The following is a 24,070-nucleotide window of genomic DNA, read 5'->3' as shown; positions in this document are numbered from 1 at the left end:
AAACTGATCTGCTAGTTGGCATCAGTAGCCAGCCTTGACTAATGAAATATATTATCCATCATGAACTTGCATGGAAAAAGTATGTTAGTTCTTAATATACCATGTTGAAAAATCCTGTTTTTTCAGGAACAGAATCGACGTGCCAGAGAAGAATCGCTTGCTGATGATCTCTTTAGGTAAGAGATTTATGTTTATAAAAGATGCATCTTTCATCACGTCTCTTTTTTTTTTTTTTTTTGGAGAAATGCCAGTTCTGCAAAGGCTGTTTCTTTGCCTATTCTTTTCAAAATCTCTTGTATTTCCATGTATGGAATTATACTCAAGGTAACTTTCAATTACGACTCTCAGTTGTTGTTGTTTGTTTGTTTGTTTTTGCTTTAAACTTCCACTTCAGAATTACCCTAATAATTGTAAAAGAACATTCTCAAATGAGAATGTTGCCATTTCCTGTCTCTTGTCTTAGTTCTGTGTGGAGCCAGAAGTTGAACTTTTGGTGTTCCTTTCGGGTCCCTTTCAGTTCCTCAGGACACGGCGTGATTCTCTGGCTGATTATTCACAAAGACTGGAAGAGATTTCCAGAGTCAAGCTCTGTGCGTTTGCTTGATGAAACAGTTTGGTGTTAGATTTAAGCCGGTCATCTGAATTCCTAAAGAACAGTTCTGGAGTTTGTGACTTTAGTGCTAGCCGTGGTACTTGTCTATTTGTGCTGAGGGACCTAAAGCAAGGAATGTTATCTCTGTGAAAGAAGGGATCATCAGAATGATCTTTTTTAACCTTTGAGGTAATGACTCCCAAAAACTTAACAATGTATAAATACACCTAAATGTTATATTTCCTATGCTTTTTGGCATAATTCATTGTAGTAGTGGTTTTCTTCCATTTTCCCTTGTTTCAGTTGCTTACTACTTTTCCTCATCTCTCTTTTGAAAGAGTATGGAAAATCATCTTATTCAATTGATTTCTTGTCTGGCCACTTTCAACTCCAATCTTAAATTTCAATGCTCTATAACTGCTTTCCAGATGTTCTGTGCCAAGTTTGCTATCTTGGATCCAGGTTTTATGTTTGCAGTACATTTAAATGCATGACAATTACGAATACATTTATACAAATACATGGTGCAGCTTGATTGCTGTGCTAGAAAATTAACTGATCTGAAGTATCTTGATTAATTTGAACCTTTCAAAAGCAGTGGAAGCTTAGATAATTCACGTGCATTCATGCTTAGAACGGTTTTGACCTTAGTGCCAATTTATTTGGGATAGTGGCACGTCCCGAAGGTTCCAAAAATACTCAAACACGTAATTTAATGTTCAGCAGATCGTAACCTACTTCTAATTTTGTCCTTAATCCTGAGCAAAACTGGTTGGTGTGATGCTAATTTTAACAGCTGCAATTTCCCCTGAAAATTGCATTTGAAAATGAAATTAGCAACACTCATGCTCCAAGGTAAAGATGAGTTGGAAAGAAAACCCATACCTTCATCTACTTTTGATTCAGTACAGAGAGAAATGAGACAGAAAGGAAGGAAATATCTTTCTGCTAAGACTACAAATAAATTGGTTATGCTTACTAACACCCCTTTGTGCCCTTCATTCCCTTTTCCCAGCAAAGCCTTTTGTTTCTTTGTACATTTATGCCAGCGATGGAATCTCTGTAGCTTTCTTTCTGGTCCAAGCCACAGTCACTGTAGAGTTTCCTTTCTCAGATACTGTTTGATTTCATTCTGTTTGGAAAACATCATCCAGGATTCGTTTAGCATGAAAAATGACTGAAGGTGAGATGGAGAATTAAATAGAAAGGTGTTCATGATGGTCAGTGTCATCTTCTCCATAGACAGTCTCAGATGGAGTTGAAGCTGGAACCCTGCCATCAGGACACCATGAAATGTCTCCTCTGGTTTTATCGGTTCTTTGAGATCTCTGAATGTGTTTTGGTGTCCAGGACATCCTTAAATGTTACAATTGATTTGTAATAATGTTCTAGCAATGAAGTCAAATGAGATTGAGTATAAGGGTCTCATTTTGGTCAGCAAAGCTTTAATTATTCTCTCATTTTTATGTGAAGAAGCAAGAAACCACTGTGTGTCTTCTGACCTGACATGCATTTGACAAATTCTAAAAACTGTACATTTTGGTAGAAAAGTGTAGATTGTGAAGAAAGTGGTGTTTGTCCAACTGACTGTCAAAATGACATCATACTGAGTATCAACATGTGTACAAGCCATTCAGAAAAGCTTACTGTATTAACAGCTTGTGTTGTTCATTAATAGTTAATAATAGAGCGTTGCTTTCAAAGGATACACGTTTCATGTGTTAGAGCAGTAAATTCTATAATAGCTTTGTAATTATATGGTGATGTAATTTGGCTCAGAAGTTATGACATTTTCCTGCCTAAGCAAAAAAAAGTCCTGATGAATGAGCTCAGAATGAGTGGAAGTAAAACTGCCTGATCATTTGTTGTGTCCGTAAGTTATCCACGCGTGAGTACAAAGCATATCAGAATTTCAAAGAAGGGACATGGGATTTGGGGAAGTGAAGCACAAATGAAGAAAAGAAGGCCAAGGGGTGTAGCACAGGAAAATCGTAAATATATTGCTGTAACTCAGAAATCTAATTTTTTTCCAGAAAGTAAAAGGATTTTTGCTGAATGAGTTTTGGCCAAATGTAGATTGCTGTGAATGTACAGTACTCTTCTACCCCTGGCCTCTGGACTTTTTTTGCAGGGTGTCTCAGTTATATATGGATACTTACAGGCTTGGAGAATCTTGCTTATGTGTGGGATAGACAGAAAGATTTTGAGTAGCTAGGAAAGGAGCCAGGGAAGAGCGTTACCTTCAGTTCATGCACAGGTTTAACTTCTCCATTCTTCAGTCAAATTGTAGCAACAATAATTAATCACAGAGGTGCAGTCTGGGAAAGGACTGAACGTTGCCTAATCCCTTGTTATAATTGTATAATAAAATCATTTGCATTACATTCTTAAATTCAAATATCATGGAGCCATGCTTATTTGTGACAACTTCTTTTTTTGTTGCAGGTATGATCCTAACGTGAAAAGGAGAAGATAAATTGTGACCTGAATTTACAGCAGTTCTGTATCAAAATATGCTTTCTGCTCCACTGATGTGTTTGCTGGTTACAGCATGTAATATATACACATGTATGACTGTCTGAGCTATCTGCTACTGTATGACTTGTTTTTAAATCTTGCTTTTAATACAGAAAAAGAATTTTCTTTCAAGGATTGTACATTCAAGACCTTAACGTTTTTGTTTCAGAGTAATGCTTAGGAAAATACTGCATGTATTTAGGATTTAATTTCAGGCAGTTTCTTTCTAATGTTCACTTGTCAATACTATTGGAGGGGGTGGACAAGAGGGAGAAGAAAGGAAGCTAGGATCAGGCCCTGTTAGTTAATTAGCTGTTTGTCTATTATCACATTTGCCTTGTGAAAGTTTTTGAAGAGGGCGTAATCAAGACAAAGAAGTTACACTAAACCTTAAATATTTCTTATTTACTCAGGCACAAATTGAATACTAATCAACTCCAGCTTCTTCCTGTTCTTGAAGTTGGTAACAACAGATTATTTACACATAAACACCAATTTTTTGTGATGGCAAATATTTAAACAAATCTTAGTATTAAAAAATGAGAGCTCTTGCCTCATTCTCAGTATTCAAATAGTCAGTATTTGTTTGAACATCTTACAGCTGGGTTAGAAACAGCCCTGTAAACTCAGGAAAATTTTGCAACAGCAACAGGCAGTTCAGTTATGTGGTTTTTTTTCTTTGAGAGGGAAGAGAGGCAAAGATTGTTTTTTTCTCCACCTATTCTCTTTCCTTTGCAAATAGGAAAGAAGTGTGTTTGAAAATGGCTGCTGTTTCTTCCTCATACAAATTGTTCTTAAAAAGTTACACGATGACAATCATTGTACAAGAGTTTATATACTTTCCTGTAGTATCACGTGAAAATCATCATAGAATCATCACAGAATGGCATGGGTTGAAAAGGACCAGAGTGATCGAGTTTCAACCCCCCTGCTATGTACAGAGTGGCCAAATCAGCCTTATTAATTTCTCCAGAGTATAAATTTGTAAATTGTTTTCATTTGCAGTAGAACTTGAGACAGATGGGGAGGAAGACGAGATTTGATGATTTTCACAAGTACAATGAGGAGACTTGTGTTCACTTTTTTTTCTTAATTCAACAGAACGTTGTAGTTAAGGGAATTGAATGTAAGTCTTGTGCTAACTGATAAATACAGAGTGCTGTTCCTTTCAAGGGACATGATCAGTTCTACTTTCTGAGCTACTCAGAATTTTTTTTAAATAAAATTCATTTAACAGAAAAGTATGCTTCAGGTTGAGAAGCGTGAACCACTCCCCTCTTTGAGCTGACAGTTACTACTCATTATTTTCAATAGAATAGAGGATTTAGCTTTATTCCATCCTCCTTTTATGTCAGTAGATAACAGCTGTCCCAATACTGCTTGTAGAGACTTGTCCCTGATTTTTAGCATTGTAGGAGCTTTTCCATCAAATGAAAGAAGAAAAAGGTTGAAAATTCAAGATCAAGTTGTGGCAGGGAAGCCAAATAAACACTGCTCCTTTTTGAAATAAGGTCATTTTTCCAGTCTTGAAGATTCAGGCCAAGAGAAATGGAAGGAACTGGTCTCACGAGGGAGAAAAGGACGTTAATTGAATTCTTGAGCTCTTTTTCAGGGATATTGTCTTAAGAGTTAGGAATCTATTAAGAGATTTAAGCGTAGCTAATGCCTAATGATGGTAGCCTTCTCAGTGGTTCATTAAGTAGAGCAAGTACTAGTGCTACTGTTCTAAAAGATTTTGGGGATGGAAATAAAACAGCTTTTCTTTGTCATACTTAAGTTCAGCTCAAAAAGCCTTGAAGTTGTTCACTTACATAAAGCTGTGATGAAGGCGGACAGTAGTTCTATCACTGTTTATAAGATGGTAGGATCGCTTTTCTTATGTGATGTGACTGAATCTTTAACACAGCAGTCAAGGTGAACTAGGCTATTTCAAACCACTGTGTCATGTTTCAGCTCCGAAGAACAGTGCCCCAAGATCTATGTATGTCAGTAGCAATTATCCTGAAGTCAAACTGGTTACATGGTCTCAGACAAAAAAATATTTTGTGTTCAAAAAACAGTTGTTCCTCATTTTTTTTCTTTGTGGATCCTTGACTGCTCAGGGATGGCCAAAAAGATACACAGATTGGAAGATCGATAACTCTGAATTCAGCAGATGGCCATAAGGTACGTTGGTACTGTAACTTACATCACAGCAGGGGCAGATCTCATCCACCCACCACCTTTAGTGGTTCTTCAGCTATTGCAGCATTTGCTGGAAGAGATGTACTTAGTATTACTCGTTGTACTCTCAACGTGAATTTTTCTCATCTCAAAATTCCCATGTTTTTATGTTTAAAGCTCTCTGTTCTAATGGATCTGAGTCCTTGCAGACTGCTGAGGATGACCTTTTTGATGGTAGTTACTAAGCAGAATATCAGTGGACAAGATCCTTCAGAAAGATTCTGTTTACCTTTGTATATAATTGATAGAAAAAAACTCTTCTTTCTTGAAAAACTCGTAACAGAACATACCATGGGCCTTGTAAAAGAACATAAAAGCCAAGTCTTCTGCTACTCAGACTGCAACTTGAGCAGCCCCAGAGGCACAGCTGAGACCACTCTTGTGTTCAAGTTGTAGCAGTTAGGGCTTCTCACATCCAGTTCCCCACATAGCTGATTTAGCAGCCTTGATTCTTTTTTTCAGTTTAGCATCATAGAACTGATAGACTCACCCATCATGCAATTAGGTGAGCACCTAAATAGAAGCCCTTGGAGGGTTCTTCATAAATCTAGTGATGTTTCTCTGTGCCAGCATTTCTCTGCATTCTCTCACAGGCAGCTGTGAAACTACTTTACTAGGGAAGGTGGTTTCCTGTTTTCTCCCACTGTATTAGAAATTACTGCTCCTGCTTTGGGGCTGCAATTCTCTCCATGGGGAGATTTGTACTCACACATTTCATTTCCCTGTATCACATCTCTGTACAGAGTGACTTTTCGTGAACAGTAGCCTTTTACTGAGCATTGTGTAGTTCAGAACAACTGCTGCTGTATGCTTTGGTTTTACAGATGGTTTCTGCCCTTTGGTTTCAAGATTCAGATGAACTTTTTTTTTTTTCTCTTAGTGAACTTGTATGGGGTTAACTTAGCATCTGCAACTAAAAAAAACATTTACTAACCAAACTTGGACCTTTAAGCTTTCTCTAATCCAAATCACAACTTAAAAGCATAGCACACTTGACTAAACTCTGCTTATAGCTGTATTTTTTGGATAAAAAAGCAGCAGCTTTATCTACAGCACTTTCATTTTTCTGAGTAACGAACACTGAGGGGCTGTGGGTCTGCTTTTTTTAGAACCATCTTTGTTCACATTGCTCACAGGAAGGAGATGCACACAGTATACAGACTAAATATACTTTTTATTAGCAAGGCTTTTAGAGTACAGTCTTGCATCCAGCAGCTTCACTGAGCATGGTTCCACACAGGCTGAATTAACTCGCACACCCCTGGAGCAGGGCCCAGGTGCTGCATCTGTGCAGGAACATCATCCTCACTCTCCGTTTCCACTGATTTCCTGCCTTTTCCATGTCTGTTTGGGAAGCCACTGCCTTGGGCAAAGCTACTGGGACTTTTTCCCTCAGACTGTTGAGATTCGTGTTCCATTTCTTTCCACCAGTGACAACCCACATCTCACTCCTGCCCTTACTTTCCATCTCTCAGGGCCGATGCAGCAGGGGGTGAGGGCAGGGCAGGCTTCTCCTGCGGCACTGCACTAATTCCTGTGGTCTGAAAATATGTTTCCCATCAATTTCACATTCATCTGCTGACCACCATTCCTCAGTCAGAGGAATCAAATCACATTTCACACCAAGCTTCAGCTCATAGCTGGCATACCAGTCAAAGGCAGCTCTGAGGCCTACCTCCACCCCAACCAGCTCTCCTAACATCAGTTCTTTTGTACAGAAAATTCATCTTCTCCCCCTTACTTCCTCCCCCCCCATACACCTTGCCCTTCTCTTGCTTCATTCAATGTATGGAATCCCCAGTCACATTTGGCCATACCCAGTATTTGAATCACAAATTGGCCTCATCTGACTGCACTCTGCTCATTCTAGTATCTTCATTCCTAAACCAAACAGCAACACACGTGTATCATCTTCCTTACTGTTACACCCCTCACACCTCCTCTTAACAAGTTTTGATGACCACCATCACTACATTCCAATATCCCTACCATTTCTATATCTCCCCAGCCAGCAGCATGCCCCACCATTTGCTTTAACACTGTTTGCACCATTCTGCCTCATCTCTGACTCTCAGAATCTCTCTTTCTCAAGCATTAGTTGCAGCACCAGATCAATATAATTTCCTCCTCCTGAACACCATACAATTTTGCCTCACCACATATAATTTGACTTGAAAGGCCAAAGGAAGTGGAGAACCCTCATCTGCCATCAGATTTCACACCTGAAGATGAAACAAGGTTTGTATGCAAGCCTTGGGAAAGTTTATCATCTCATCAAAACTGAGGTTTTACTCACAACTCAAAGGAGAATCTACTTCAGCTGACAGCAGATACCATCTATGTGTTATGTTTACACTGAACTTCTAAAAAAGGATATGACCTAAACGTACTTCAGCAAAAGCAGAAATAGTGAAGCCTGACGCACTGTAATGTTTACTTGGTACCTCAAGCTCCAGCTGCCTTGCATGAGAGCAGGAAGCGTGGGTGAGTGAATATAAATCTTCAGCTCATTTAGAACAGGAAATCCGCAACCAGAGCATCAGATCTAACAGGAATGGGCAATACCAGAGCAATGACTTTCCAAAATTTTGCCAAACAGATGTGAGGCGACAGGATTTTGAAAAGGAGCACCTCAGCGTTCATACAGCTGGTCCTACCATTAAACATGAAACTCTTCCTTTTGCTCAGGTCATCCCCTTGAAAGTCTACAAATCTTTCACTTCCTTTCCTTTAGAATTGTGGACAACATTCTAATTTATATATCAAGTTTTTTTAAAAAAAAAGCCAGGATTCTGTACTGTTTTTTTTTAAATAGATGCAAGTCCACAGGGGCATCCAGGAACTATGCTAAATTTTAGTTGGTTGAAGCATCCACCACAGACAGTATGGTTGTATACATGCACATTGCCACTGATCTCATCATGAAGAGATGGGGGAGGAAAATGTAAATTTATTGAATTTCCAGTAAGAGTTGAGCTTAATATGCCCTTTAAGTAAGAAATTATCATTGCTATAAAGTCACTAGCATGCAGACAGGTGCAACAGGATATCAGGGCACTAAGCCTGAAACATTTCAATCTGCATTGACAAAACCATCCCTGGAAGAGTGCTTAGCCTTACTGCAATCACTACTTCAACCCAATCCTTGTTCCTTACACTGAATGTGTGATTTCACATTTCCTAGTGCAATTCAGGCTTTGAGGATTAGCTCAGACATCTTAGAAGTGTACCATATTCCCCCCCAAAGACAGTACTGTCTTGCAGAAAGAGCTGTTTGTAAAGCAGTGTCTAACTTAGTCACCCGGTGTCACCAAAGCCTTCCTTTGTCAATGGCATTTCAGATTCCTTTGTTTCTGCTCAACAGACCAGGCATTGTGGTAACCTCAAACAAAGCATGCATTCATGCATTCTCTTCCAGGTTGTGCAAGGAAAATGAATATCCAGAAAGTTCTTCCGCCAGTGTGGCTACTGTGCTCCCACCTGGCTCTAACCCTCACCAAATAATCCACACTGGTAACAGAAAATCAGAGCCAAATGGTTCTAAAATATTAGCCAAGTGAAAATGCAACAGCATAAACCTTACAGAGGATGGGAGCCCACTACGCTCTAACACTGTGTGGGCTCTTTTTGCACCTATAGGCTTTTAAGTTTAAGTTGCTCAGATTCTTTACTGCTTTCTTCTATTGTTACTTACTGGTCATTACTTGTTAATTAGCATGAAATCGTTGGGAGCTGAAAGATTTCACACCCTTTCTTTGTCTCTCAAGAGCAAATTACCTAAAAACAAGGTAAATTCCTTCTCTCTCCAACTGCCTGTGCAAGACAGGCCTGCGTCAAAGTCTAGGTCTGTTCAATGCTGTAGGAAATTAAACCAAGTGCTCCATTTTTCTGTCTCTCATCTTTTTCCCAGTTTAAATGTTACAAGAGAAAAGCTACAGCCATCTCCTTCTACCAAACTGTTATTTTTCATTAGGCAACCATCACAAAGAAATTAATTGAAGAGTGCCTACACAAGAGGCCACAAGGACAGCATGACACCTCCCAACAACCCCTGCAGTGTTGGGGACCAGGGACCCATAGCTATGGGATGCTCTCTGGTGTCCTTTACTCAGCATATAGGCCCTGTTTGCAACCTATGCATCTGGGTCCAATACTCTCTCCATATGTTCAGCAGAAAACCAAGGCTGCTAGCTCCAGGCAGTGCTTCCTCTTGAGATAGAACAGCCCGACGTTACTGTGGATTTCTGCACTTGCCAGGGTAAAATGAAGCCAATCCTGGCAAATTAAGCAGAAGTTCATCCATCAGCCACTGGAAGCCAACAGAAACCATGCCATTTGTTACCACCCAGCTAGGTACCTTCATTCAGAACTGCCTATCATTAAATAATCACATACTAGGACACATCTTAGTCCCAGTTCAACACAGTTGGAAACTAATTAATCTTAGCAATAGTTTTGGAGATGTATTCAGCATTAAAGAACCAAGAACAACTACAAAAGACATTTTCCCACCAGCCTATTAGAAAACACTTAGCATGGTTATTGCACCTTTAGAAGTTCTATAAATCTAAATAAAATTTCTTCAGCTAACAGTTATAATCTTTCTGCATATTAGTAATAAAGCTTCAGTAATAAGCAACCTTTTTTTAATGTACAGTATTTGAAAACTTGCCTTCCTCACTGAAAGAAATGCTGAAGGAAGCAAAGTTTCCCTTTGGGAACTATTATGAAGAAAGGAAATTTAAATACATATATTGAATGTGGATATATTTGAGAACTGAGAGACAACATGTTTCCCCCAAAGGTACCTATTCAGTGCTCCCATCTAATCCACAACAAATGCAGCGTGATCCAATTCTTTAGGGAAAGCTGTCCTACAGAAAAGCTATCCTAACTGCATTAACTTCTGCATATCTTTTTCTCACAGCGTATCTAGGAGAGAAACGGAAACCTCACCAAGCAGTCAAAGTCAGAAACCCAAATGTCTGGCTGAAACTTCAGAACTGGCAATTTCTAGAAAAAGAAAACAAACAAACGAAAAAAAAACAGGGTGCCTTTTTGGAACACCTTCAGTTAAAGGCTATTATTATTATTTTTCTTTTTATACTGACAGCCTAACAAGAGTTACCACCGAATAAACTCCTCTGCCCAACTAAAGCATCTCATGAATTTTCATCTTAGAAATACTAAGGAAAACAGAAAAGCAGCTAAGGCTCAAGATGTTGTAAATGCTGTTGTGAAATACACCTGTACAAAGAACAGAACAAATATCTCTGACCATATTTCCCTCACTACAAACACAGCCCATTAGCAGATGCAGCAGCTGAGGATGGAGATTCGGCCACTCAAGAGCTTTTATCCTGCTGGCCAAGTTTTTAAGTATATTGTTTCCTGTGTTCTGATGGCATTTTGTTTCACGTAATGAAGGCAAGTACTCTGATGTGCTGCAATATGCTCTGCTTGGCCACTTACACAAAACTGAAGGAATTTAATCACAGTGTAGAAATATTCTCAATATGTTAATTGCAATAAGATTTTGTAAGCAAGTATTAAGCAGTTCTAAAATATCCAGTTCCATTACCTGCAGTCTAAAATCTAGCACTTCAATGCTAATTCTTAGTTAAATTATTGGGTAGCACAGATTTAGGATAGATGTATATATACAGTTCTCACTAATGAAGGCTAATTATAGAATCTCAATTCAATTATCAACAAAATAAACCTAGAATAATTAAAACCAGTCCAAATGTCACTATTAAAAATACCTCCACCACTGAAAACATACAGCTGAATTCAATTGTGTAGGCAATAAAGCAAATACGAAGTCTGCCCTCCTTATACTTAAGCAATTATCTCTAAAATTTGTCAGTAGTAGCATCACTTCATAAATAATTTTGGATTTCCATTGAAAAAAAAACACCTCACTTTAATCCTCACATACTTCAGCCTTTTTGACTTTAACTTCTGTGATCCAAGCCTGATTACCTTCCTCAGGTACATAAAGGCTGACAGTAGGCACAGAACTCAGTAATTCAGTTGGCACAGAAAACAGGCATTTGTCACTACAGGTATCTATAACTTGGGAAAGCGAGCTGGGATACCAGCAAGCACTGATAGTTTCAGACCAAGTCTAAACCTCGTTTCAGTTTTAAAATGTATTTGCGTGATTGAAATCTTCATATCAGAACTTAAGTACAATACCTTACATGAACATGACATTCTTTAACACAGAAAAGGGCTAATGAAAAACTAAGAGTCTACCCAGGTTATTCTGCGAATTAACCTGTTTTAAGTGTTTGGTAATGAACTGAAGCACTTGATTTGTGAGTTCTGGAATAACAGTGAGCTGCTGCTTACTACAGTCAATAATTCTAGAGCACGTTCAAACAAAAATCCAACAAATGAAATCTAGACCTTATGTTATGGAGGACAAATGTAAAACTTCAGAGGTAGTTACACGTTAAATATTTATATCTTACAGCAAACTGTAAGCCTTCATACAAAGTATGGTCATTGTTTGTTTGTTGTTGTTGTTACGCTGGCTGTAAGATATAATCCTTTCCCATGACATTTTAAAAATATGCAGGCTGCAAATAACCAGTATTTGGCCAAATGGGAAATACTACCACCTATCACCCACCTTCATCACTCAAGTGATCCCAGTCTTCCTGAGCTAGGAGGCAAAAAGCTGAAAAGCTTTCTCATGTAGTCTTTTGCACTGGTACACTAGATATTCATTATACTGACACTGTAATAAGAGCACTTACATCAGTACTTTATTGTTTATGTTGGTGAGTTCTCTCAGAACGTACATATCACCGCAGGGGAACATCTCACGTCACGTCTTTCTCTACTCACCAAAATCTAGGCATTGCATGAAAAAAACATTAATGGATTGTCAAATCATGCACTGAAGATTAAACACGAATGCCTATTCTTTTATTCCAATTACCAAATTGGGTCACTTGGGACTCTCTTGGGACTCTCTCTGCTTACGGAATATCCTTCGTATAGTAAAGACCATTTTGTAAGTGCTCATTCCAAGTATTAATATGGCAAATAAATAAAATTCCCACTTCAAAAGGCTCCAAATTTGCTCTGGGACCAAGCATCACTTTCTACTAACAGCCTTCTGCTTTTTGAAGTTAATTTCAGGATAGGAATATTTTGTCAAGTTTGACACTGAAAGATGAACCCACACTGGCAGGCATTGCATTTCCCAGAGGAAGTCTGCTCTTTCAGCTGAGCAAGAGATGACAGGTAGGTCAGTAAGAGTTAGTCTCATTTTCTGTTTCTCTGGAATTAATTCCAGTAGATAGAGATCAGTTGTAACAGCAGATCAAATCTTTGCATTTTGAAAAGGAAGTATTATGGTATCAGCATCCTTTATCAAACAATACAAGCACAGGTTACTTGTATACAGAAATATGACTGCTAACAACTTTTGCTGTCAGTGAGTGTTTTGTTAGACTAAGTCTAGTTCCATATGTGAAAAGTTTCTAATGCCTTATTTATGGTACCCCATCACCTCCTCCATCCTCACTTCCCATCAATTCATGTTTCTTCTTTTGTCTTATTGCCAAGCATCGTGCAATGCCCAGTGCACCTCCTTTCAGAAACCGTACAAAGTTGTCTCCCACCAGGGGACCTAAAGCAAAGAGGTTTGCTTCTTTAGTGCATTCGTATGTATATGGATCTATCTCAATAGGATTCCCTTTGCACGTGATGGGCTGATTTAAGTGATGTCCTATGCTATGTCCTTGGTCCTTTAAAAAGAAAAGATTTGGGTGAGAACCTATCAGAACTAAGGCTACAGAAAATTTCAAGATTTTCTTCAGTCCAGAGGCACTCTGAAGAACACATTTCATTTCAGGCTTAAAGGAAAGTACATTGTGTTCAGGGAAACTAGTGTAAGCAGAATGCAGATGAGAGTCCCCAGTATGTGACTGAGTGCACATCATATGATAGACCTTATGGTACTCAGGGTAAAGCTTTTTAGGCAATTGTTTGAAAATCAGACTCGAATCAGTAACTCTTCTACGAAACACATGAATTACTGGGATGTTGTTATTGTAGGCACACAGTACTGCATCAGCTGCAGTAAGTCCAGCACCCACAATTAACACAGGGTCTGCTTTCCCACGTAGCTTTCCTTTGCTTACAGCAGCTCCGAAGTCAGACATGGAATGAAGGACAAAAGGAAAATCTTCACCTTCAATGTGCAGTCGGCCAGGAGAGTCAAAGGTTCCCGTGGCAAGAGCCACGTTCTCAGCAAAGAGGCAGAAGGGCACATGAGAACCATCTGTTGCTCGCTGATAACCTCTGACTTCCCAGTTTCGCTTAATCAGTGGTTTCTGTCCATCTTCCATTTCCAAATGCTGCGTCGGAATATTTTCATTCAGCTGACTTCTATCTTCATCATCTCCTCGGTAAAGTCTGGATACTGATGTTATGTAAACATTGTCCCTGAAGTTTTTTTGGAGGCCCATGACTTTAACGTAGTGTTTATAGTAACAAGCTATTTCCTCCGGCATTACTCGGTCACTCTTTATATTTCTGAAACAAAATTGAATGTTTCCAGTCAATATAAAGACCTTATCAATATTTTCAACATCCAACTATGATCTACGACACAACAGTCAGATTTAAGAGCACTGAATCTGCCCAGTGTAACTGATATGGAGTTCAGTATATTTAAACTCACTCAATTTGCTTTATTTGCTCTCTTGATTCCTGACATAAGAGACAAGCTATCTCTTTTTAAAAACAATGTAAATATTTAATTATAATAAGTGCTAAGGTGATGAACAAATCAAAAAGAAAACTGCAGTATTACTTAGGTCTATATGGAAGTGTTTTACAACTCACTTTAACATCATGACCACCTACAGTAGAACACCAGCTAAAACAGCACTCAATGACCACTAAAATAAAGTAAATAAATATCATAATTGCTAAGAGCCAAATTTGAAACTGTAGGTTTGGTATACTGTAAAGTGTAATGAAGAAAAGGGCTTAACTCGAACGAATCACTCTCCTGTGAGTACAGATAAGCTCAGTAAGTTTCAAATTAAGTAGCTCTGTAACAGAGAATTAAATCCTACCTGAATGAATAAAGTATCACACTGAACCTTAATACACATTTGAACAGGATTACAATGACCAATGTCCAAGAAAAAGCATTCTTGCACTGGAATCCTGATACTACCTTATGTTTGACCTATTTACAAAAAATTTAAGCTGTCTGAGAAATTGAATGAAACTGTTTGCTTCTTTAGAAAAAAGCTCCAGGAAAAGCCAAAAGAAACAGTAGCAAATAACAGGTTATCCACTGAACTAAGCTGAGAAGCGTGTTTACATGAGACTGGGTTGCTTATTCTCAATGGTTAAAAAGACAGCATACGTGCTTTCAGTTTAGGTTACTACTCTGAAAATCGTAATGAGGTATTTAATGGATAGGATGAATGTCAGTGTGACACCTGGTATAACAACACTATTTCATATGACTGTAAGCATTAATTATCACTGATATTTCTAATTATGCCTGTTTAACTGTAGTGAAACAGTTCAGCATTTCTTTTTATAGTATTGTTGAAAATTATAATATAAACAAATTAGCTCCAGATAATAAGTAGCTTATGGGATTTCAGTTAATGACAGTAATCTTGTCTCCTTATTATCTAAGAAAGCTATTACAGAACAAAGGTATAGTTTCTTCATTTTAAGTGCTATCCTGAAATGAGTAAACACTGCTCTTAAAGACATGCCCAAGAAATCCTTCTACTTTTTTGCCCTATGTGTCAAAACAACTTCCTTTCATTTTGCTAGAACAAAGTTAGGAAAATTTGTTGTAGAACAGGCTTAAGCAGAGCGCATCTGTTGACACAGATCTTTGGGAACTAATCGCAGCTTCAAAGTAAAAGCCAACAGATTGTACAAGACAGTGTTTTTTCTTTAACTTGCCTTCCAAGGAACTTAGTACAAGAAAGTAACTTTGGGAAGCAATGAATTATTCTCTTAAAAGTACAGTTCATAGACTGTAACATTTCAGATGCTACAGCTTTGTCTGTGAAGTAAATACTGAGAGGTACGGACTTCCTGAATTGCAAGTGAGTATCCACAGCAACTTAAGTTACTCAAGTTAACATCCACATTGAAAGAGGAACTTCTGGTATACTTTGGTAGGTTTTGAATGACTGAATCAGCTTACAGTAACAGCACTTATTTGAGAAATGTTCAAACACATCACTGTTAGTACACATATATATTTTGATGCATTGAAAGCCATCGTTCTGGCCAACTGCTGTCAATTTTCTTCCACCAGAGTACATAAATCATTTCCAATGCCATTAGGCAATTTAATAAACAAAAGAAGTTTTCCTGTAAAGAATGAAGCTCAAATATTTTCCAGTTCTTAAAACAGTTACCTGCATTCTTACAACTTATTTCCCAGTACTTTAGGCAGTATCTTTACCTGCGCTTGCTAGCTGCCCACTCCTTGAAAGTGAGTCCAGGCAGTTCCATCCAGTCTCCAAAACTGATTGTTAGCATAGAGCCTTCCATGGCCTAGGGTGGAGGAAAAAAAAAAAACCAAGATGACCAGATACATTCCTAATAGATACTTTTACGTGAAACAGCAAAGTTCTTCTCACTGTATTCCTTCAGACCGACATAAAAATAGAGCATAATACATCTGATGAAATATTTTTGCCCTACAGTTAGATGTTTTAATGAGCAACTATGTGATCTAAAAAAGTAGAAAGAGAGGACAAGCGAAGGGGAAAATAAAGGTTACTTAAAAATATTGTTATTTGAAACAAGAAAAAAAGATTAAAGCAAAGGATGCAGCCAAAGTCTTAAAGTTTTAAGATTTTGTATAATTGCACCTGAAAACAACATGAGAAAAGTTAGAGAATAACCTTTGTTATAATTTAAAATAATAATAAAAACAAGACAGCAGTTATGGCCACAATCCCCAAAATTAAAGAATAACTTATCCCTCTGCCAATCTTTAACATACTTTACCTTTGATAATGGAAACTGCAATTGCCATCATTGACATTTAAAACAGCCGTTCTAAGAAAAGTCCCAATCCACAAAATTATCATGATATGAAATGTTTACTCACATGCCAAGCCCCACCAGGTGGTCCTTTACCAAGCACTACATGGGGAATATAATTATGCTGTTCCAGCTTCCAGTGCAAAACGGATGGGTAGTCATACCCAAAGTCAGCTTCGGGATGAAGGAGTGTATCAAAGAGCACTGCAACTGGGTTTGAAGAGCGTCCCTCCAGGCCTTCAGACAGGTACTCTAGATCCTGAAGCAAGAAAGTTAAGTTTTATATATTTACCTAACTTTTACTGTTTATCATACTGTTCTGATGTATAGACATTGAATTTGATACGCAGAAAATATAGTCAGTGGAAGTTGCATTTTAAGTATTTTATAGATAAACACAATCAAAACAGTTTAGAAATAACTGCTATGATTTAGTCCTGTAACTCTGAATATAGTACATGTGCCTCATTTGAAAATTACATACTACTAATGCAGGGCTAGGTGGTATTTTAACAATTGGGACAAATAGAACAGAGCAACCTGGTAACATTTATACTTACTGATACTGCACTGCTTTTAACAGAGAATCGCTAGTGTTTCCAGTCATGTAACTTCAACACATATCTGAAGCATGTTATCAGCATGTGGCATTCAGCCTTAAACCACCACACAGCTGCACCCAAACATTCTGGGACATGAGAGCTGGAAGGCCTGCATCAGCTCCTCACTGACATAGTGGTGCTTTTGACGCTTCTGGCAAGCGATAATATCATTACAAAAGGCAGATTGTAAAACCCCAAAATACCACAAACAAAAAGATCTCTAGAGCCACAAAACAAACCACCTTCACAAACATAGCAGCCTTGGACCACGAGCCTTAGATCATTTAAATCAACAGAAGCATGTTATCACTGCCCTGGAAACGTGATTAGCTAAGCAGGCTACTTCTACATATTTTTCTGCAATCTGCTATTTATTTATTTATACTTAAGATAATTAATTTATATTTAAGATAAGCAGTTCTCAGAACGTACCATTTTTCATCTGGAAGAGCCAAGTATATAATCTGCTAATGAGACACTGAAGAAGGTATGCGCTGCCCTTCAGTTTGCAGGTAAGAAGAGCATAGGTCAAGTGGTAAAGCTAGTTGGCTGAGGCCACACAGCTACTTGAGCTGTACTGTGGTCTCATTCTTTGCAGGATAAGAACATTAAGCCCTTTTTTCATCTACACACTACTTACGTAAGTTACAAAAGCATTTCAAATAGGCTCACTAAAGACAACTGTTTCATAATGTAGTTTGTAGGAAAAGAGCTGGACAAGACTGCAAAACAGGCTTACCTGATCAACAATGGAAAGATGCCGGGCTTCCTCTAATTTTGTGTGGAGAATGGGGTTTGGATGTACAGCTTCAGGAGACAAATATGGCCTGTATCCAGACAGTAGATATGAAAGACAAATTCCTGAAGGTCCGTTTCCTATTAAAGAAAGAGGAAACTGCGTTAGAAACTTTAGGTTACTTCTACTAAGTAATTAAATAAGCAGCAATAAAGTTACAGTGAAGTGACATAATGCATTACCATCCCAATTCAAAGCAGCTTATAATTATCACAGTAAAATAACACCTACCCTAGAACTTCTTCCAGATAAGCCAAGCACAGTTTTTATCAGGTAAGAAAAAATGTGTGTGACAATTAGCACTATGAAACAAAGTGTACATAAAGGGATTTCATATTTCAGCATGTCAAGTTCACTGTTCTCATGCAAATGATCTGATGGATAAGATCTGCTCTACTTGTCAATCACAGAAATACCCGAATATTTCCATCTTGCATTTTTGCATTCACACTTGTACTAAGTACTGTAAAACACAGAATAGAAACAAGCTGAGGCATATGCTCTTTAGGTCTTATAAAAGAAAAAAGATGAGCAGAAAGCTGAAATGATCCAAGACAATGAAATATCACACACACAGCATAACAAAGTAGATGCTGACACACATAGTACATATGTAGCACTGTACAAAAAACTTGCATCAAACCACATTCAGCATTATGCTTTATTGCAACAATATCAACTCAAGCATCTTTTTGTTTTATGGCTTTCTATAATTTACACAAATTATTGTAATTAATAGATGAACTTATTTTATAAAAGGTGCAAAATGGATGGGGCCAAGACATTACTGTAAGGAAAGTATTTGTTTGATTAGCATTAAATTAAGTAGGGGATCACAATAACATACGAGTACAGAAGTAGTGCTAATGTTGTAAAGTCAAATATAAAAATCCAGGGAAAGTTAATATCAGAAAAGTATGTGCTTTTCTACAGACAGTAAACAGGTGACTATGTGCAGTTATTTCGATAGGTTTTCCTCATTAACTGAACGAAAAGTAGTGAGCAGTGTTCTCCCACTGAGACATTACTCAGTATTGTGTCTTTATTTTCATCCAGAGGGGCACACGTGGCATTTACTACACACTTTAGATCTGATGCTGAAGTTACCAATTTATTCATGGTTCTAGGTAGCACTCATCATTAGGATGCTAGATCTTCGTATTATTTTAACTCCTGATCTCAAGAGTTCATCCTTTGCTTCTTATTCCTCATTATCTTCACACACCTATTTGTATCTTGCATTTCCAATCTCACTCCTGCAGTGCATGTCTCCTCTTCCCACTTACTGGATTTTCTGGCCCCATATTTCCCAACAACTTTGCTCAGACCTCATCTTTCCTATTCACTCCCAGGTCTAGAACCTGAGTAAACAACCCAGGCTGCAGAGTGCCTCAAGGGCTCTTAATGCAGCTTTCGTGTGAGTACATGGACATCAAAAAAAAGTGTTAAAATGCCTGTGCATTGTAAAACCATAAAGCACTGGAAAAAATGAGGGAAAGGGGGCGAGTTCCCACCACAGACATCTTCTAGATGAAGTTCACTTTTCTGTACCTATATATGAAGTGGATAACCAACTTCAAAGATCCCTGCAAAGCCCTGTTATTTGGATGAAAATAGGACCACACTGTGTTTACATGTTAAGATCAAAACCAGTGCACATGATAAAGCTTAGCACAGAACATTCTCTAGATGTTCTCTACCACAAAATTTACCAATTTTACCTCATTCAAATAGAATTTAACAGTTTCTTCCCATTCTCTTGAGCAAAACAAGAACAACACAGCAGTTAATATTATCAGAGTAGTTTTGTACACCCTGAAGTATTAGAGTACACTGCACAGCACAAACCTAAGAATCTGATCTTAAATTGGGCATCATACAGGGGAGAAATGGAATGGTGAAGCTAAAGAGAAGGCAACAGAAGTTGTTACTCCATTATGAAGTCACTAATGAACTATGCCATATTTTTCCTCCCCATTGTTAGAACAGTGCAATGAAAAGACAGCACTAGGAAACTTAAAGATGTTAAACTCCACTTACACAGGAATAGCACACAAGATTAAGCCAGTAGAGATTCTGTTTGTGCATACACATGTATGAGGGAAAAACAGTGGTGTTCCATAACATTACGGATCAACGTAGATATCTTTTAAGGCAGCAAACGAATTAGAGATAACGTGCAGCTGAGGAAGATAAACTTGAGACATTTCTCAGATGTATGTGTGAAATAACTTTCAGGTAACTTTTCCCCCTCCCAAGTAGAAATACTCAAAGCAGCTGTGTTTGGTATCAGCACAGAGGAAGGCACTGTAGACAAAGTAAGTATTGAGCACAGGTATTTGCATAACACATATTTGCAAAGCTAAACAGTGAAAACTGAGTCATTAGCCATATGGTAAACTTAAACGAAGGTTGATGAAATGCTAGGAAGCTGTTGCTCTTCAACTGTGATGCAGAATTTAGCAAGTGATTCACGTCTGTCACATTCATATAAAATACATTCCATGAACACTATTTTAAGCCATTGTGAAGCTTTGAGAACGTGCACTGTACAAACACTGATCTTTCTGAGCTGTGGAGATTTAACATGAATGTATGTTGAAATATCATTCTTTGGAATTTCTCCGCCTGTTTACATGTACAATTAAAGGTGTTGATTTGCTATAGTCCTAACAGCTTTGGACTTTGGAGGTTTCTGAAAGCCTCTTTTATTTCAGATCTTTTCTTTAACCCTTCATCAACTCACGGCAGTAAGGAGCTAGTGAATAGCTGTTGCTCAAGAGCCTTGGCCCAATACAAACCAATTTATGCCGTGTACCCTGGGAGTCTGTTCCCTCTGCCATCCTGTCATTCAGCAAGATTTTACAATTACAATCCTTTAACTGTTTCATCAAGACTACAACGCATTGTTCTCAACTGGCTGAACTGGCATGGATTGATTTGGTAAAAGATGGGACAATATCCAGATATTAGTGACAGATGCAACGGAGAAACACAATTAATAAACCAGGTTAACACCTAGCCAATACACATAGCACACACTTTACATTATGCTTTTCACTGTCCTGCATGACTCTGCAAATTTTTAGTGCCACAGCATCAACAACCTCCATGCAAACTGATGAAGACACAGCACCATGTTAATCAAGCCCTTTGAGATCAATGCTTGACTCCAAGCAGTGCTGCTAAGACTCATCTATCTGCTGCCAAGTAATGCAGCTCCATTTGCCAGATCATCACTTCAATTCAAATGTACTCTGGTTGCAAGAACTTCAATATAATTTGATGGCACTGTTGTTAATCATAATAACTCTTTTTGTAATAAGCACCTTCACCGTAAGGATGTTAAGCATTATTCATTTAGCGATAAATGACTTCACACAGCAAGCCTATAAAGGGAATGGTAGCAGTGGAGAATTTTGAGTCAAAAAACTCACCTATTATTACCACAGGCAGAGTAAGAAGAGAGTCTCCAGGCAGAACAGTTTCTTCTAATAAAGGCATTCTTTTTATCTTCTTCCCAAGGCTGTCACCAAAATACTGGCCAAAGGAATTCAGAAGCTGTCCTTCAGTTTCAGAGCTGTTGTAATTTCTAATTGAGAAGGACAGATGGAAGAAAACTGAAAATATAACAGTTGTACTGGAGTCAAAACAATCTTGTCAAAATAAAGTTGCTTCTAATGCTTTATTTGAAGAGCTACAGAATTAACAAAAAATAGACTAAAATAGATATGTTTCATCCAGTCTACAGAATTTTACTCTCCAGAACAGTTTTCTAACAGTAAATCCAAGTCCATTTTCTCCTAGGAAGTCTATAGCAAGATAATAAAAAGGGACAGATGGCTCCACAGAGACACAGATTTCCAATTCAGTTTATACAAAGCCAATGTATAACCAACGAGCATTATTTTGATCCACCACACAGAAAAGCTCACTTTTCATTATCCCCATCAGAAGTGGAGACACCCCCCACCTAGCCCACAAACAACACTGAGACCAACCAAAAACTGAGTGAGAAGCTAAGATGTATCAGCAGCCCCTTACATACTTTCCTACCTGCTGAACAGCACACAAGACTTTACACCAACACATTCTTGATCAGGTAGATGCAAACCCAAAGTCAGCAGTGGTGCGAAAAATTGAGAGATTGCAATTTCTAGTAACCCTAGGTGCATCCTATGGTGGTTTTAACCACATTAAGAAAGTCTTTTACAAAAGGAATCAAACAAAAAACTTAATGCAAGTAATTACTGTGCACCAATAGGTTAGCTGCTGCATTACAGACTGCTCCCACCACTTGTCATCTCCTTAATTTGTCAGCTTTCTCTCTGCAACACCAAGCTAGCTTCCTCTCACAGCTCTTCATGCTCTACATATACATCTATGCTAAAGACATGTTTTAAACTGCTTGCCTCTTAATTATTTATGAGCACCTACTCAAGTTTTCCAGGTCACTGAAGAAGCAAACATTTCATCAGCTTAGCTTAAAAGGCAATGGCAAATTAAAAATCTGCTTTTAAATCTTTAAAATGCTCAACTCCTCAATTAAAAACGTCCCAACCTATCAGCTCCCTTGGCCTGAGGGGTCTGCTGGATGCTCCCAAAGCCTGACAGAAAGCTGAAGACTGAGCTGCACAGCAGTGACAGCACTGTCACCCAGCCCCGTGACAGTCACTTCTTGGTTAAAAAGGAGGAAGCCATTCTGAAATTGTATTTACTTCTGGAAGTGAGAACTTCACATGTGTGTTTCCTGTATTACAGGAAAAAAAAAGTTGGAAATCAGTGACTTCACCGCATTACAGCTGTGCGCTGGCTTGTCACAATAGGTGTGCATTAAAGCACAAACTGCAAGCTGAAGTGAATAGAGAGGATATTTAACCACCACACTGCTTTTTTAGGCAGGTACAGGTAGGCTCCGCTACCTGCCAGCCTGCACTCCGAGCTCACTACGGCAGCAGTGCTCTGTGCTTTGCAGGTGGACTGGTAGAGAGCAAGGGGGTTCAACACACCCTCCTCGCAGGATGGAAGGCTGAAACCGGCTGAAAAATCTCTCTTGCACAGCACAGAACTGTGCAGATCTGCCTGCACACACACACACAAGCAGTTCCTCAGCTATCACGTGCACGAAGCAGAAGCTGCACCGCATCAGACGCGCGTCCTTGCTTAGGAACAGCGCAGCAAAGCTCGGGAAGGTCCTGAATTAGGATGGCGGAGGTGGCCGCCCCTGAGCCGCGAGCAACGGCCCAGCAACAAGCACCAGGTTTTGCATCCAGCTCTGCATGGCGGGGACCGGTATCAGCAGCCCGGCCCAGGGCCTGCGCTCAGCCCCCAGCCGGGGATCCGCAGCGACGCGAGGCTGCCAGACCCGGCGCTGGCGCTTCGCTCTTGATTTTCAGTTATTCGCAGTTAGTTACATTTCTAAAGGAAGCGTGGGAAAAGAGCAGGAAAACACATACCATACGTAAACGCTATCTTCCCCGGGAAGAGAACAAACCGTTCGCAACAGCTGCCGTTATTTCCCTCAAGTTACTAACGGAGGAGCCTTTCTTACGGAGCAGTTCCCAAAGCCCCCGCAACGCTGTGCGTAGCAGCAGGCTGACCGCAGCGCGCGGCTGACGGAGATCTCGTCACGCACACACGGGTGATACCCGGTGCCAAGCGCACATCCCGCCGGCGGGCAGCTCTTATCTCCCGGCGGGGTCGCGCGATGCCCGGAGCGGCACCGTGAGCGCCGACGGAGGAGGAACGGCGCACGGCTCCGCGCTGCGGCGGGGCTGCCCGACTCGGCGCTGCCCGGCTCGGCGCTGCCCAAGGTGACCGCGCGGCTGGGGCGCCCCTCCATCCCGCCCTTCGCTCCACACGTCTCCCGCGGAGGCCGCGGCCCCGGCGCCACGCCGCCCCTCACCTAACGGGACCGGCCAAGGAGCAGCGGCAGCACCACACGGGCATGGGGGGCTCCGTCGGGCTCGGGGCGCCGGCGGGGCCCGGCGGCGGGGCTGCGGGGGTACGTCGCTCCGCGGCTCCCGCTCCTCCTCCTCCCGCCGTCGCCACACTGGGGCCGCGCCGCGCCTCCTCCCCGCTCGCAGGCGGCCGCGGGTCACACGCGGAAGGAGGAGCCGCCGCCAGCACCGGGAGGGAGGAGCGGGAGGAGAGCGAGGAGGAGGGCGCGCTTCCTCCTGCCCGCCCCGCAGGGGGATGCGCCGCCACGGCCGCCCGCCGAGAGAGCGGGCGGAACCCTTCGCCCAACGGTGGGGGAAGAAGGATGTGTTTAGCGCCCCG

The 24,070-nt window shown here is 39.9% G+C and overlaps 2 protein-coding genes across 4 annotated transcripts in view; one reads left to right on the top strand and one right to left on the bottom strand.

Moving 5' to 3' along the window:
• The window catches only part of NBN (nibrin), a 21,088-nt gene extending 17,938 nt beyond the window's left edge, over nucleotides 1-3,150 (top strand). For both annotated transcript variants that reach the window (XM_048938668.1, XM_048938667.1), the window contains exons 15-16: nucleotides 127-176; nucleotides 3,038-3,150. In XM_048938668.1, coding sequence (XP_048794625.1) covers nucleotides 127-176; nucleotides 3,038-3,068 — 81 coding nt within the window. In that variant the 3' untranslated portion in view covers nucleotides 3,069-3,150. The remainder of the gene's footprint in view (nucleotides 1-126; nucleotides 177-3,037) is intronic.
• Nucleotides 315-24,070, bottom strand: OSGIN2 (oxidative stress induced growth inhibitor family member 2). 2 transcript variants are annotated; one of them, XM_048938669.1, is made up of 6 exons: nucleotides 23,697-24,070; nucleotides 21,229-21,383; nucleotides 17,735-17,871; nucleotides 16,461-16,652; nucleotides 15,807-15,898; nucleotides 315-13,888 (listed from the first exon to the last, which is right to left on the bottom strand). In XM_048938669.1, the coding sequence occupies exons 1-6, from the start codon at nucleotides 23,738-23,740 to the stop codon at nucleotides 12,844-12,846; spliced, it is 1,665 nt and encodes a 554-aa protein (XP_048794626.1). In that variant the 5' UTR covers nucleotides 23,741-24,070; the 3' UTR covers nucleotides 315-12,843. The 2 variants fall into 2 exon arrangements, with proteins under 2 accessions (XP_048794626.1, XP_048794627.1); XM_048938670.1 differs by lacking the exon at nucleotides 23,697-24,070 and adding an exon at nucleotides 23,248-23,415.

The sequence above is a fragment of the Lagopus muta genome, chromosome 3 (assembly GCF_023343835.1).
Source record: "Lagopus muta isolate bLagMut1 chromosome 3, bLagMut1 primary, whole genome shotgun sequence".
NCBI classification, from domain to species: domain Eukaryota; kingdom Metazoa; phylum Chordata; class Aves; order Galliformes; family Phasianidae; genus Lagopus; species Lagopus muta.
Note: the sequence above shows the minus strand (reverse complement) of the source record. Positions and strands in the feature narration are given on the sequence as shown.

Coding starts and splice junctions, on each gene's coding strand:
- OSGIN2 (XM_048938669.1), bottom strand. CDS start 23,740: ATGCCCGTGTGGTGCTGCCGCTGCTCCTTGGCCGGTCCCGTTAG. Junction 21,384..23,696: donor TCCTTGGCCGGTCCCGTTAG/GTGAGGGGCGGC, acceptor CTTCTCAATTAG/AAATTACAACAGCTCTGAAA. Junction 17,872..21,228: donor TCTGCCTGTGGTAATAATAG/GTGAGTTTTTTG, acceptor TTTCTTTAATAG/GAAACGGACCTTCAGGAATT.